A 13,986-nucleotide genomic window follows, 5' to 3' on the forward strand; every position below is an offset into this window, starting at 1 on the left:
TAAGGTGATTGAAGTACTCCAGATGAGAGCCTGACTTTGGGTACTGGCTATGTGAATGGAGAGAAAGAGATGTTAAGATGTGGAGATAGAATCAGCAAGACTAGCAACTGATTAGATACTTGGAATAAGAGAATATGACAAGTTGAAGGATGACATTGAGGTTTTTTAACTTGTGAGACTGGTAGGATGATAGATAATGGCCTCTATAGAAACAGGCATGTGGGAGAGGATATGGTTCTAGATCCACATAATTTACTGACCTTTCTCTTTGTCTTGTACCTAAATTCATCCTTGTTTTTACACATATAGTCACAATTTTGTCCCTGTGTAGGATCTAGGAGATATTCCCATTTGATTCTAGAGGGTCATGCTTAATAGGTGAAACTAGGGACTGTAACAAACCCTTTTAGATTGAATTAGGTTAAATGTAATGAGGAAAGGGTGATCTGCTCTTTGGAGTACATTTTAGAAAATCTTAGAAAGATTCTTGGCTAGAATGGAGTGAGAGGATAGACTGGACATTTTACTTCTTATCTTCTCTTTTTTTTTCTTTTCTTTTCTTTTTTTTTTTTTCAGATCAAATGATTGATAAAACAAAAGTGGAGAAAACTGAGGCCAAAGCTATAGAGCTGGAAAAGAAGGTGATTATGAAGAGCCAAAGAAGATTTACTTAAAGCACCTCCATCTTCTTTTTGTCTGAGAATTAGTCTTGGCTCTCTGTCTCACTTGTTTCTTTTTCTTCTCCATCCCTACAACCACAACAAACCTCCATTCTTCTTCCCCAGTCATTCTGGTGAGGTTGGCAAACAGTTTGGGTCCATGGAAAGAGTCCTACCTGTAGGCATTATTTAGCTGCTTAGTTTAGAAAGCAGCAGGGTATGGACATGTCAAAACAGTAGTGTTCTTATACTATTTCCTTCCCTGGGCCATGAACAGAATAGAAATGACAAATGGTGACTTTAAATGACTGATTGCTCCTTTGGATTTTATTAGCATTCTTAGATCTCTTCCCATGGAGCAATAAGGTCCTGAGTAGGTCTCAATTTTTGCGGCTATAATACTACTACCTACTTTCACCAGACTTTGGATTCTTCGTGGCCATCCTCCAGCACCTTAGTACACTCTTGAGAGGAGGGGTGGCTTTTGTTCCTAAATTCCCTTTGCTTTGCTTTGTAAATCTTATAGGGCTATAAAAATGTAAGCTATTTCCAATAACTCTCCACATTGAATAAGGGAAATGGCTTTATACTTCAAACCCACAACTATGGCTTCAGAAGTGATCATTGAAATAATATCTAGGATCCCTACTCTCAACTCCCAGATCTTTAAATCTTAGGATCAAGGCATTATCATTTTCCCTTCATGGGCATTGTTTCTGGTGTAGGGAAGCTCTGGAGGTAAAACAGTTACATAACATATATGCTGGAGAGAAAGCTCTGTGCCTTGACCTGGGAGATGGAGTAGCTTCCTGGAATATTGATTCTTTTTTCCTTAGCTTGACTCAGAGCTAACTGCCCGGCATGAGCTACAGGTGGAAATGAAAAAGATGGAGAGTGACTTTGAACAGAAGCTCCAGGACCTTCAAGGGGAGAAGCAAACCTTGGATGCAGAGAAACAACAGTTAGTTACTGAGAAAAAGGACCTGGAGGCTGAAGTCTCTCAGCTGACTGGAAAGGTAACATCTGGGTGGGGGAAATAGTTATATTAAATAGCTGCCTATTAAAATTGGTCATTCTACTTCTTTACTAGCAGCAATGCAGATCCAGGACAATTCTGAGGGACTTATGAGAAAGAATTGCTATCCACATCCAGAGAAAGAACTGTGGGAGTAGAAACACAGAAGAAAAACAGAGCACATGGGTCAATGGGGACATGATTGGGGATGTAGACTCTAAACGATCACCCTAATGCAAATATTAATAATATGGAAATAGGTCTTGACCAATGACATGTAAAACCCAGTGGAATTACTCATTGGCTATGAGGGTGGGGGGTGGGAGGAATGGAAAGAACATGAATCATGTAACCATAGGAAAATATTCTAAATCAATTAATTAAATAAAATGTTTCAATAAAAACAAAACTGGTCATTCTAAAGCCCCAATATAGGCACACCTAAGAATAGGCCTGAACTACCACTTGCTGGGACTGTAGGTGGGAAGTGCTCAATTTCTTATGTTAGTGTTGCTTTCTTCTGTAGGTGGCCAATTTGTCAAAGGAGCTAGAAGATGCCAAGAAAGACATGGCTTCTCTCTCAGCTGCAGTAGTTTCTCCTGTTCCTCTTGCCCCTAGCAGTGATACTGTTCCCCCAGCCCCTCCTTTACCTGGTGGTATTAATGTTCCACCTCCCCCTCCTCTTCCTGGTGGTATTAGTATTCCCCCTCCACCTCCACCTCCTCCTCTTCCTGGTGGTATTAATATACCCCCTCCACCTCCACCCCCTCCTCTTCCTGGTGGTATTAGTATACCTCCTCCACCGACTCCTCCTCCCTTGCCTGGTGGAGGGAGCATTCCTCCTCCCCCTCCCCTGCCTGGTGGAGGGGGCATTCCTCCTCCTCCTCCTCCTCTACCTGGGGGTGCTGGAGTACCCCCTCCTCCCCCTCCCTTACCTGGTGGTGCTGGAATCCCTCCACCCCCTCCACTCTCAGGGGGGCCTGGAATCCCTCCACCTCTCCCAGGAATGTGTTTGCCTCCTCCTCCTCCCCCTGCATTTGGGGGTCTGGGAGTGACCGCCGCTCCAGCTCTGCCTTATGGATTGGTTCCAAAGAAGCTTTATAAGCCAGAGGTGCAGCTCCGAAGACCCAACTGGTCCAAGGTGAGAGTTACTACCAAGTTTCCATGCCTGTGATAAAAAAAACTGTATCTTGTTCCTGCCTTGACCTTTTTTAAGTAGATAAACTCTCTAGATAGACTTCCTTTGCTTTTCTATGGCCCAGTCTGTCTTCAGAGTCCCAGCATTAGCACCATTCAATAGCTATTCATGCTCTTCTGTATACAGAGTACATTGCTACCTCTATGGAGAATTCAACACACTCTTCTTTCTGCTTTAAAAATTTGGATTTATTATCAAGTTAATGTTCTTTACCTTTTGCCCCAGAAGATGGCAGCACTGTGGTAACAAAATTTCATAATCAGCCATTTTGAAGTTTTCAGTCAGCTAACTATCCTGCTTTGAAAGTTAATGGATTCCATTTGTCATTAAAACACATATACCTGTATCTTTCTTCTTTAACAAAGACTGACCCTGTCTATACTTAGCCTTACTGGAGAGTATTTTGAAACAGTTAGAATTCAAGATACTTTCTTTTCCCAATAATAGTTTTGAATATACGTTTTCCAAAATTACAAGCTCCAAACCATCTCCGTTCCTCCCTTCTCTCTCCCTACTCAGAGATGGCAAGCAATTTTATCTGGGTCATATATGCATTACCATGCAAAACCTACTTCCATATTGATCATTGGACATACTCATATAAAACCAAAACCCTCAAATAAAAACCCAAAGAAAATAAAAGGAAAAATCATATTCTTTGATCTGCATTCCTACTCCAATAGCTCTTTCCCTAGAGCTGACTAGCATTCCCTGTCATAAGTCCCTCAGAATCATTCCAGATCATTGCATTGCTGACAGTAGCTAAGCCTTTCACAGTTGATCATTCCACAGTATTGCTGTTACTGTGTACAGTGTTCTTCTGGGTCTGCTTATTTCATTCAGCATCATTTTAAGTAGGTCTTTCCAGCTTTTTCTGAAACCATCCTGTTCATCATTTCTTATAGCACAATAATATTCCATCACCTACATATACCACAGTTTGTCAAGTCATTCCCAAATTGATGGATGTCTCTTTAGTTTCCAATTCTTTGCCACCACAAAAAGAGCCTATAAACACTAACTCCAGACTTTGCCTGTGTCCACAGTTTGTTGCTGAGGATCTCTCCCAGGACTGTTTTTGGACAAAGGTAAAGGAAGATCGGTTTGAGGACAATGAACTATTTGCCAAGCTCACACTTACCTTCTCAGCCCAGACAAAAAGTAAGTACTTTTCCTTCCCTGTAGGAAGGAAATTATTTGGCTTTGACTAAGCTAGGAAAGGAAATCGAGAGTAGGAACTTATCTTTTAGGAAAAACCAACACTGAGGATATAATAAGATTGGAAAGGTAAATCTCCTTTAGTGGGTGAGACTTAGCATTTCTAAATTATTTTGTGGTTACATGAATGGCACAGTTCTAACTGTGCCTTGTGCCTGCCATTTCTTAGTTGGTTGTTTTGTGGTGGGTGTGGTTGGCTACAGATAACACTGAACTAGATCTGATTCTTTTTTCTCTCCTTTCATTCAAACTTCTGGTTTTCTCCATGGCCCATTTCTCCTACAGCTTCCAAAGGTGAGTATAGCATGACATAGCTATAGCATGATACAGGCTTTCAGCCAAGGAAAGCTGGGACTCTCAAATTAAGTAAACAAAGAGGCAGAGAGGAAAAGTGGTGTTGGGTGAATGCAGAGAGAAATATTCAGGTAACTGAGGCATGATTTGGGGAATTCACTGCTTTTTGAATATGACCAAAAGTGATTTATTTGGTAGGAGGTTACTAAACTCTCTAGGGGCCCAGAGGAATATCAGGTACTGTAAAGACAGTTCTAACTTAGTAGGAAAGAAAGTTCTGTGTGAATTTAAGCCATCATTCAAGTTATAATTAATGGTAAGTTACATCTGATGTTGTCTCATACCTTTGTTATTAGCAAGCCTTACATTTGTATGAAGTTATATATTCATAAAAGCTCCCTATATATGTGCTCAGGGTACTGTGATACACATTATCTTATCTTATCATTGCAGTAGCCCTATAGGGTGAGAATAGGTGTTACTGTCTTAGGTTTAAAGGGATCAAAAGACTTAGCCAGAATTATAGTTAATCAGAATAAGTATAATATTGGTCAGATATGGACAAAAGGAGAATACTTTGAATCTTTCCCCGTTTCTTCAACTTGGTGCCACATTTTCTTGTTTTGACAATAATTCTTATGATTAGGAGTGGAAACAGAATAGTAATAGATTAAGAATGGATGTTTTGGGCAGCTAGGTAGCACAGTGTATAGAATTCCAGGCCTGGAATTGGAGGACCTTGGTTCAACTCTGGCCTCAGACATTTCCTAGCTGTGTGACCCTGGACAAGTCACTCAATCCCAATTGCCTAGCCTTTATCACTCTTACATCTTGGAATCAACTTAATATCAATACTAAGATAGAAGGTAAGAATTAAAAAAAATCCAAACAACAAATATTCATATGTTAAGCATGAGGATTAGAAAGAAGCAGAAAGTAAAGCATATTCTAGGTTTAGCGCACTAAGCCATGGCAAAATTAAGTCAGCTAGAGAAAAAGGACATACTTGTCTGGCTCATTGTGAGGCCAGCATTGTCCTGTCTTGAAGAAGAATATGAGAGTTTCATCATATTGCAACATTTCCTTGGTTACTCACTAAACATACATCCCTATGTAAATATATATATGTGTGTGTTTATATATACATGTATATATGTATATTCTATTACCTCTATATTCTATTACCTCCTCTTGCCCCATCACTGTGATACCTAGTGCTGGCTTTAAACTCCTGGCTAGCTTCAGGGGAGAGGGTTTGGTAAGTCACCTTCTCCAGGAACTAGCATCAAAGATAATGACTTATCTGAGTCTTCTTATTCCTTTATCAAGTAAAGGAAGGTTTCTAAGCACTGCCCCATTAAAGTCTAATAGATTATAAAATGCCTTAGTCTATATGTCTTTTTGTAACTGGCACTGAATAGGACACTAGTGCTGTTACTTCTGATGTTTACATCAGAGTCTTCTATTGATCTTTTTTCTCTTAGAGATCATACCTTTTTTTTTTTTTAACCCTTACCTTCCATCTTAAAATCAATACTGTGTATTAGTTCTAAAGCAGAAGAGTGGTAAGGGTAGGCAATGGAGATCAAGTGACTTGCCCAGGTTCATACAGCTAGAAAGTGTCTGAGGCCAGATTTGAACCCAGGACCTTCCATCTCTGGGCCTGGCTCTCAATCTACTGATCTACCCAGTTGTCCTTACTTAGAGATCATATCTGTGAAGTCTTGGTTTCCTGTAGATTGAGCTCACTTAGTTGGTTCATTCATTGTTAGGGAGGCATTCGGAGTAAAACCTGGCAATTCAGGTGTGATTAAAACGTCAGGATCCCCTCTTTTCCATTCCCTACTGATGTTTCTTCTATCACAGACTGCTCTAAATTTTAGGGAAGTTTCTATAAATAAATATCTTTTAAAATTCTTTTAGAAAGTATTTATCTCACCCTTCTTGTTCTATACATTTCTCTATAAAGTAATCATCTTTCTTCTCATCCTTTCTCAAACAAAATAGTGCCCTTTAAAAGAAATTCTTATGTGTCTTACCTCTTAAAGTATAGAGATATTGGGTGGTATACTTAGGAAAACTGACTTTTTGGGAATTCTTTCTTTTCTTTTTCTCCATGTTTAGAATCTTTATGCCTAAGTTCAAGGCCCTTAGATTTTTCAGCAGTTATATGATGTGTTGATATGATTTGATTAATTCATTTATCTGTTATAATATGGAGTGTAAGGGAATTTTGAATTCCATAAGAACTCTGTAAACTCTTGGTGGCAGTAAATTTATAAATACCTTTGATTAGGATATCAGCTGATAATTCTCATTAGAATTTGACTGCAGGGTTAAATCCTAAGTGTAGTACAGTTTCATTAGCAGAAGGGACTATTGATATAATAGTGACATTTGATTCTAAAACTATCCTTTTAAGCTTAGAAAAATTTATCTTATTCCTTATTGAGAGACCCCCACATCTTTCAAAAATGATGTTTTTGATAAGTGAGGCTGACCCAGTTTAGATATTTCTGCTGTACATCTATAGAGTATGTACTTTGTTGGGGAAATTGCATCTTAGCCCTTAACTCATAGCAAAACTTTGGAATTTTGTGAATCTGACTGAACAATTGTCAGACAACAGTCAGGATTAGAGCTAGCATTTCCTTGCCCTTTTTCCAGCTAGAACCTTTTCTTTCTTTAAACTTACTGTAGTGAGAGACTATTACTGCCTATCATAGGAACTCCTAGTTAGAAGAAAGGGATAACTATTGCTCCACCCTAATTCAACTTTTTATCACACAGAGTTGTATTCATATTTTATGGCATATTTTATACCTTTGTAGTAATTAATCCTACTGATATTTCAAGTGTCTGTAATTTCATTAGCAGGAGTATTCTCCATTCACACAGATCATAAACAACTTAGAAGGAATGATCTTGGAGAATTGCTATGACAACTTCTGTATTTCACTGTAAGAGTTAAAAATGGTTTGACTCAATTTATGAGTTATAAAAGGTTGTCGTGGTCACTGTTTATAAAAATTAAAGTTAAACTATGAGTCAGTAGGCTATTTAGTAGAGATATTAAAGTGGGAAATATAGGAAGGAGGTAGAAAATATCACCTAGCTAAAAATACACTAAGTCCTAATCCTAGTGCCTCCAGGCGGCGAATATGAATCCCACCAGTCCACGAGTCAGGTGTTCCAACAACCAAAAATCAGTGCTAAAAAGACTGATCCACAAAGGGCAGTCTCTCATGCCAAGGAGGCAAGAGTCTCACCCGAGTAAGCGTCCATCTTCAGCCCAAGTCTCCAATGCAGGGAGCCAAATCTTCACCAGAATCCAAAGTCTGTATCAGGAAGCCAAAATCCAAAGCGCCAAAAGACGCTGAAAACTGTTAAGAACCTTTAGTGCACATGAGGCCAAGACCACCAAGAATCCCACCAGAGCTTACAGCTCCCAAGGTTAAGAACCACCAAGAATCCAGGAATAAAGAGAGGAAATCTTTCTCAGGCTCCTACTTTTCAATTTGCCTAGCACTGCCTGGGGAGGGAGGAATGCTTGTGGCCTTTTAGGGATTGGACTTTCTTTGTTAGTGATTTACTAAGTGTTCAGTAGGGGTACTTTTAAAATCGAGAGTTTTAAATTCTCTTTCATATCACTTTGTAGCTCTGGTGATGAAACTCTCTGAAATGGCCTTGAACAATAGATATGCTGTTTCACAGGATCCATTCTAAAAACCTCTCCAGTTTGGTAGCTTTTGCCCTTCTGGTATAACCTTTGAGAATCTAAATTCCACAAATCCTATAAAATGAATATTTAGTTTTCTTCTTTTGGTCAAGATCTCTTCCAGTTAAGCTTATTGAACGGTTTTAAAGGGAACACTAAAAATCATTGCCCAAGAAATGGCATGAGACTCATTGAAATGTTTTTTATTCATCAAATATTTGAAAAAACACTGACTTGTAAATCTCCTGGGCTGAGAGGAAGACAAAAATGAGACAGAATAAAGCAAAAAAAGTTTGTGGCATGGTATCCTTGAAGTATAGAACTTGATTTTGCCCTACACCCTCCAAAGATTATATTGTTAAGTATGTTCTGGGTTTTTCCAATTAGATAGGCTTACCACTCCATTTTCTTCTATTATTGTTTGCTTGGGAGTAGAATGGAAAGCTAAGTAAGCAGGTCTCTTTCTCTTCTCAATTCCCAGTAACCTTTGTCATTGTTTCTTCATACACATGTATCTCCTGTCACTTAGCAAACTAATGTATAAATTTTCTGTTTTATAAAAAGATAAAACAAGCAGTAGGTTATCTGAAGACTGAGTTTTGAATTTGTGAGGTTCTTTTTCCATCAATTACATAAAAAAAGGATCCTCCCTTTCTTCCTGTTTGTGTTCTTCTTTCTGTCCACCAGGTGGCATCTAACTAGTCCCATTGTCAATAAGGAATCTTCAGTGAAAACTGTGCTATTTAGGATCAGGAGTCTGTAAGGACTTGTTTGGCCTGACCTGTGTACTTTTCTGCCCCAATCTCTGGACTGCATTTCCCTATTTAAGCCATTATTTCAAGGTTATCTTTTGGCAGATTGTCTTTCCTATTGAATCTTCTGTCTGCTGGATTGGAGTGGAGTCAGATGAAAGTTGGACAAATTTTCTTAATATCAAAGTGACAGACTTTCTCATTAGGCAGGATTTTCAGGGGTGTCAGACCCCTTTTTGTTATTTCTCTTGTCTTTTAGAAATATATAGTCATCACTCATCAGGCTACCAGGAAAATACTCATATGTGTCTTAAGATGGCCCAGCCCTGTATATATTATTTAATCTCTGGAAAGCTTAGAATTTGACTCAGCAATCAATAATTATCAGAATACTTAGTTCCATTAGAATAATAATAATGGAAGAACTGGAAAATTGCCATAATTTATAGTTCTTTTCTCTTTTTGTGTTAGGTTCAATATTGCTTCTAAAAATGCCACAGCCTGAAATAGATCTCCAGAAGTTCTGCCCAGTATCTTTCCTGATCCAACAGACTTATAGGGAACATTTAGAACCATTTCTCCTAGGGAGGAAATGTAGACCCCGAGAAATAGCCTTTCTTTAGTTTCCTTCCATCCAACTCCATCATATAGGTCCTGCTTTGGGACTTTGTACTCATCCTAATGTATCTTGCTCCAACAAGTTTTGCTAGTCATAATATTTTCTTCCTTCTCTCTATATTACAGGGAGTGAACTCTCTTTTAGGCAGGAGATACCTGAACACAGGACCCTGAACCATAAAGAGGTAGTGACATATAATGAAAAAAGGCACTGGACAAGGAACAAGGAAACTTGAGCCTCTAGTCCTAGCTCTGCCACTGCCAGCTGTGAGGCTTTGGGAAAATTACTTAATCCCTCCAGTTTTTTTCAGTTTCCTAATTTGAAAAAGATAAGAGATTTGGAACTTGTAATTTGGAAGATTCCTTCTAGCTTCAAAATTTTGTGATTTTTACTATCTGCTAGTTATTTCCTATGTAGCCTTCCTCTGAAAGTTGTCATTATGGGGTTTTAAAAAACCATTGCCTTAGGGGGCAGCTGGGTAGCTCAGTGGATTGAGAGCCAGGCCTAGAGATGGGAGGTCCTAGGTTCAAATCTGGCCTCAGACACTTCCCAGCTGTGTGACTCTGGGCAAGTCACTTGACCCCCATTGCCTAACCTTACCACTCTTCTGCCTTGAAGCCAATATACAGTGTTGACTCCAAGACAGAAGGTAAGGGTTTTAAAAAAAACAAAAAACAAAAAACCATTGCCTTCTGTCTTAGCCTGTTCTAAGACACAAGAGCAGCAAGAGATAGGCCATTGGGGTTAAGTGATTTGCCTAGGATCACACAGCTAGGAAATGCCTGAAGCCAGATTTGAATCCAGGTCCTCCAGACTCCAGATCTGGCTCTGTATCTACTGTGCTACCTAGTTTCCCCCTTGTAATTTTATATATATATATATATATATACACACACACACACATATATTTATTTATAATATTTTATTTCCCCCTTACATATTAAAAACAAAGTTTTTAATATTCATTTTAAAAAAAGTTTAAAGTTCCAAATTCTTTCCTTTTTTCTGATTGTCCCTCCTGGCCCTCCCCCCTCATTACCCTCATATTTTTCTGTAGTTCATCAGTTTTCAAGCTATTCTGCCTATTTTTAGTCCAAGTTTCATTCTTTCTCTCCTTGCATTTCTGAGTATATATTTGTAGATATAAATATGGGTGATGTGGGGGAATGGAGAAAAGATTTGGTGGTCAAGCATACGGATGCTCAGAACTATGTCTAGTTTTCACCTCCAACTCACCAACAAAAGATGATAAGAAAAGGAGGCATGATGCCAGATAAAAGGCAATTCAAATTGCCACCCTTAAATTTTGAGCAATTTAGTACTAGTACTATCTTTCCTAAAGTCCTATTCTAGTACTTCATTGTAGTGTGGAAGATGACCTGAGTTCTTAAAAGTTATGTCAGCAGACTACAAACTCTGACAAGCTACGTTTGGAGGGGCTCATCTTGAAATTGACTAAAGGAGGCAAAACATTTTGGTCACTGCAGCTTTTGAGGACCATTAATTATATTTGGATTTCAATATTCTTTGGTTAAAGGGAGTACCCTCAAAAACAAAATCAGATTCTTAAAGTATTGAAGAAATTCTATACCTAAAATTTTCCTGATGCAGAATGTCCTTCATGTTTTCACCATCAGGTGGCACATTTCACCAATTTCATTACTGATTTAGATCTGTTTTGTTTCTTTAGTACAGAATCTGATGCAATAATTCCCCAGACTTTATCCAACTCTAGGCTGTATAATGTTCTGTTTCTTGTCAGAAAATACATTGGGTGATTGAGGGATAGTTAAGGTAAAATAAACTGGGTAATTAGTGTCTTCCAGGAAACACAAGTTTAAAAAATCAGCTTCATTAGTACAGAATAGAAAAGATGAGTACTTTGAAGTTTGTTCTAAAAGATCCAAGTGGACTAGAACTTCATTTTGTGTCAGTAGTGCTTAGAACAGTGCCTGACACATAGCGCTTAATGAATGCTCATTAATTGTTTGGTATGCCAGCCAGAAAAGCTAACATGATCTTGGGCTACATGGTATCTAGGACTAGGAAGGTGATAAACCTGCTGTATGGTGCTCTACCCAGAGTACATCTGGAGGATTGTGCTCAGTTCTTGGCATTTTAGGAAGTACTTTGATAAACTGGAAAGTATTCAAAGGAAGGAAAGTAGGATGGGTGGTGGGTCTCTTGAAAGCATCTTGTGAGGATCAGTTAAAATACCTGGAGATTTAGAGAGGCAAGTATAGATCATTATAGATATCTTTAAGTATTTAATGAACCATCATTTAGAAAAGAAAGTTACTTATCCTAGAGGCAGGACTTAGAGTAAAGAGTGGAATTTACAGAAAAGCTGATTTAGATTTTATGTAAAATTTTTTGTAAAAAAATTTATGTAAAGAAAACCACCCATTAGAGCTATTTAGAACTGGAATATGCTGCCCTAAGAGAGGTAGTATGTTTCTCATTCATTAATAGACATTTTTCAAGTAAAGAATGTGAGTGACTGCCTGTTAGGTAAATTATAGAGGAGATTTTTATTTAGATATAAGTTGGACAAAATTGGTCCATGAAGTCCCTTCTTGCCCTGATGTTCTATTGTTTTGTGAAAGGTTCCTACCCCTTTTTAGCTTGGTGTTATAAGGCTATGTAAGTGACAACTTTGTTTTTGAGGGGGTATTTTTTGTGGCATAGATATTAGAGAGTATGCTTTGTTGTTGTTATGCCAGGTCTTGGGCACATCAGTACTTCTTAGTGGTATAAAGACCAGAGAGTGTTTTCATGATTAGGCTTAACCACTAGTATTTTCCCTCTCATCCATATTTGGAACCTTATAAATCTTGGCCCCAACTCAAAATAGAATAATAACTCACATTTATAAAGTGCTTTACTCACAGCAACCTTGTAAAGGAGATAATAATAATAATAACAACAACAACAACAACTGCCATTTTTATGGCTCATTAAGGTTTTCATGGTACCTTAGCTACATGGTCTTATCTGAAACTCCTAGCAACCCTGAGAGACAGACATAACAGGTATTGTTACCTCTGTTTTTCAGTGGGGAACAGAAGGTCAGAAGTATCACATGCTAATAAATATCAGAGCTAAGACTTGAATCCAAGACTTCTGACTCCATGTCTAGGTTTCTTTCCACAACACTCTGGGTCCTGCCTTTCCTACAACAGAGAGTATTTAACTAAAGATCAGGAATTTTAAGACATTTTCTTCAGGATTTCAGTTAGGCCACCCCACACAGAACTTCATTTTCTGCCCTTCTATATGACAATCAAGATCATAATGTTTTTCTTCTCCCCCATGTCGTTTCTTTCCCTTCACCTGCCTTCCACAGTCTTGGAAATCCTGCCCAGTAGGTAGGCCTAGTAGGCACTATATTGCCACTCCACATGTCTTGGACTACATAATTTACACCCCCTATTCCATTTACTATTATCCAATTCTTCCCAAATCCACATCCAGCATGCTTTTCTAAGGCTCAGTGAGAAGCCCCAGTCAGAATCCTTGGTATTTTTCCTTATAGACAAAGTGCTTTATGAAGATTTCCTGAGGTGATTTTTACTTTGTCTAGAAGTTTTTAGACACTGAGAACATTAAAAACATAAACTGAACCTCTCATAAGACCTTTGAGTGCAGTCTTATATCATTGTTTATGTAGCTTCCTTTAGGGATTATTGGTAAGATTCTTAAATTCTGTGGGCTATATTGTCCATTTCCCCTACCTTTCCCTGCAATCCCAAAGATTATTGGAGCCTGGGGGTCAGGATATAGAAGGTGTTCCAGGGGTTTTATTATAAGGAACTGTGCAGAAGCATCTCTTTTCTGGCTCCCGTATTATCCTAGCCTTGTCATGGACACCTCTTTTTGGAAAGGGCAGCCCAGAAGAGGGTAAGCTCTTTTATTCTTTCTCCTCAGGACCTCCTTAGGACAGAAGAGCTGCCCAGAATCCCCCTACAGAGCATCCTTCCCTGCTCTTCACCTTTTCTCACTGTTCCTGCATTGCTCTTTTCAGCCACGGGGCGAGCGCAGTTGAGCTACTTTGGCTCAGGTTCCAAATGATGAAGTCAGAGGCTAGGGATTGGAGGAGACTATCAGGTGATTTTCAGTATCCGCAGTGACGAAGCACCCCTCCCTTTCACCCCCCCTTCTTCCCCCACTCCCCCCCCCCCCTCTTCCTGCCTCCACCTCAGGAACAAAGAAGGGAAGAAAACAGGACTATGACAAAAACAAGCAGCTGCATCTGCAGGGCCTGGCTGGGGGCAGGGTGTTCTCTCCATCTGTTCTTTTTTTCATGCTTCAAGACTTATGCCTTTCTGCTTCCCAAACCAGGATAAAGTGGGACTGGGTGGGTTTAGGACTCTTGCTTACCGAGAAATGATGGGGAATTTGCAGTCTGTTTATAGAATCCCCTGCATGACAAAGGAAAATTGAGCTGGGCATATTATTATCCAGAAACAAGTAGGTTTATCACCCTTTTCATCATGTTTCACTTGAAATAGAT

General features: G+C 38.9%; 1 protein-coding gene across 1 annotated transcript in view; it reads left to right on the top strand.

Moving 5' to 3' along the window:
- DIAPH1 (diaphanous related formin 1) overlaps positions 1 to 13,986 on the top strand; it is a 71,111-nt gene that overhangs the window by 22,793 nt on the left and 34,332 nt on the right. The window contains exons 13-17 of the mRNA XM_044664524.1: positions 577 to 641; positions 1,496 to 1,675; positions 2,201 to 2,815; positions 3,919 to 4,033; positions 4,376 to 4,384. Coding sequence (XP_044520459.1) covers positions 577 to 641; positions 1,496 to 1,675; positions 2,201 to 2,815; positions 3,919 to 4,033; positions 4,376 to 4,384 — 984 coding nt within the window. The remainder of the gene's footprint in view (positions 1 to 576; positions 642 to 1,495; positions 1,676 to 2,200; positions 2,816 to 3,918; positions 4,034 to 4,375; positions 4,385 to 13,986) is intronic.

This window comes from Gracilinanus agilis, chromosome 2 (assembly GCF_016433145.1).
Source record: "Gracilinanus agilis isolate LMUSP501 chromosome 2, AgileGrace, whole genome shotgun sequence".
Lineage (NCBI taxonomy): Eukaryota > Metazoa > Chordata > Mammalia > Didelphimorphia > Didelphidae > Gracilinanus > Gracilinanus agilis.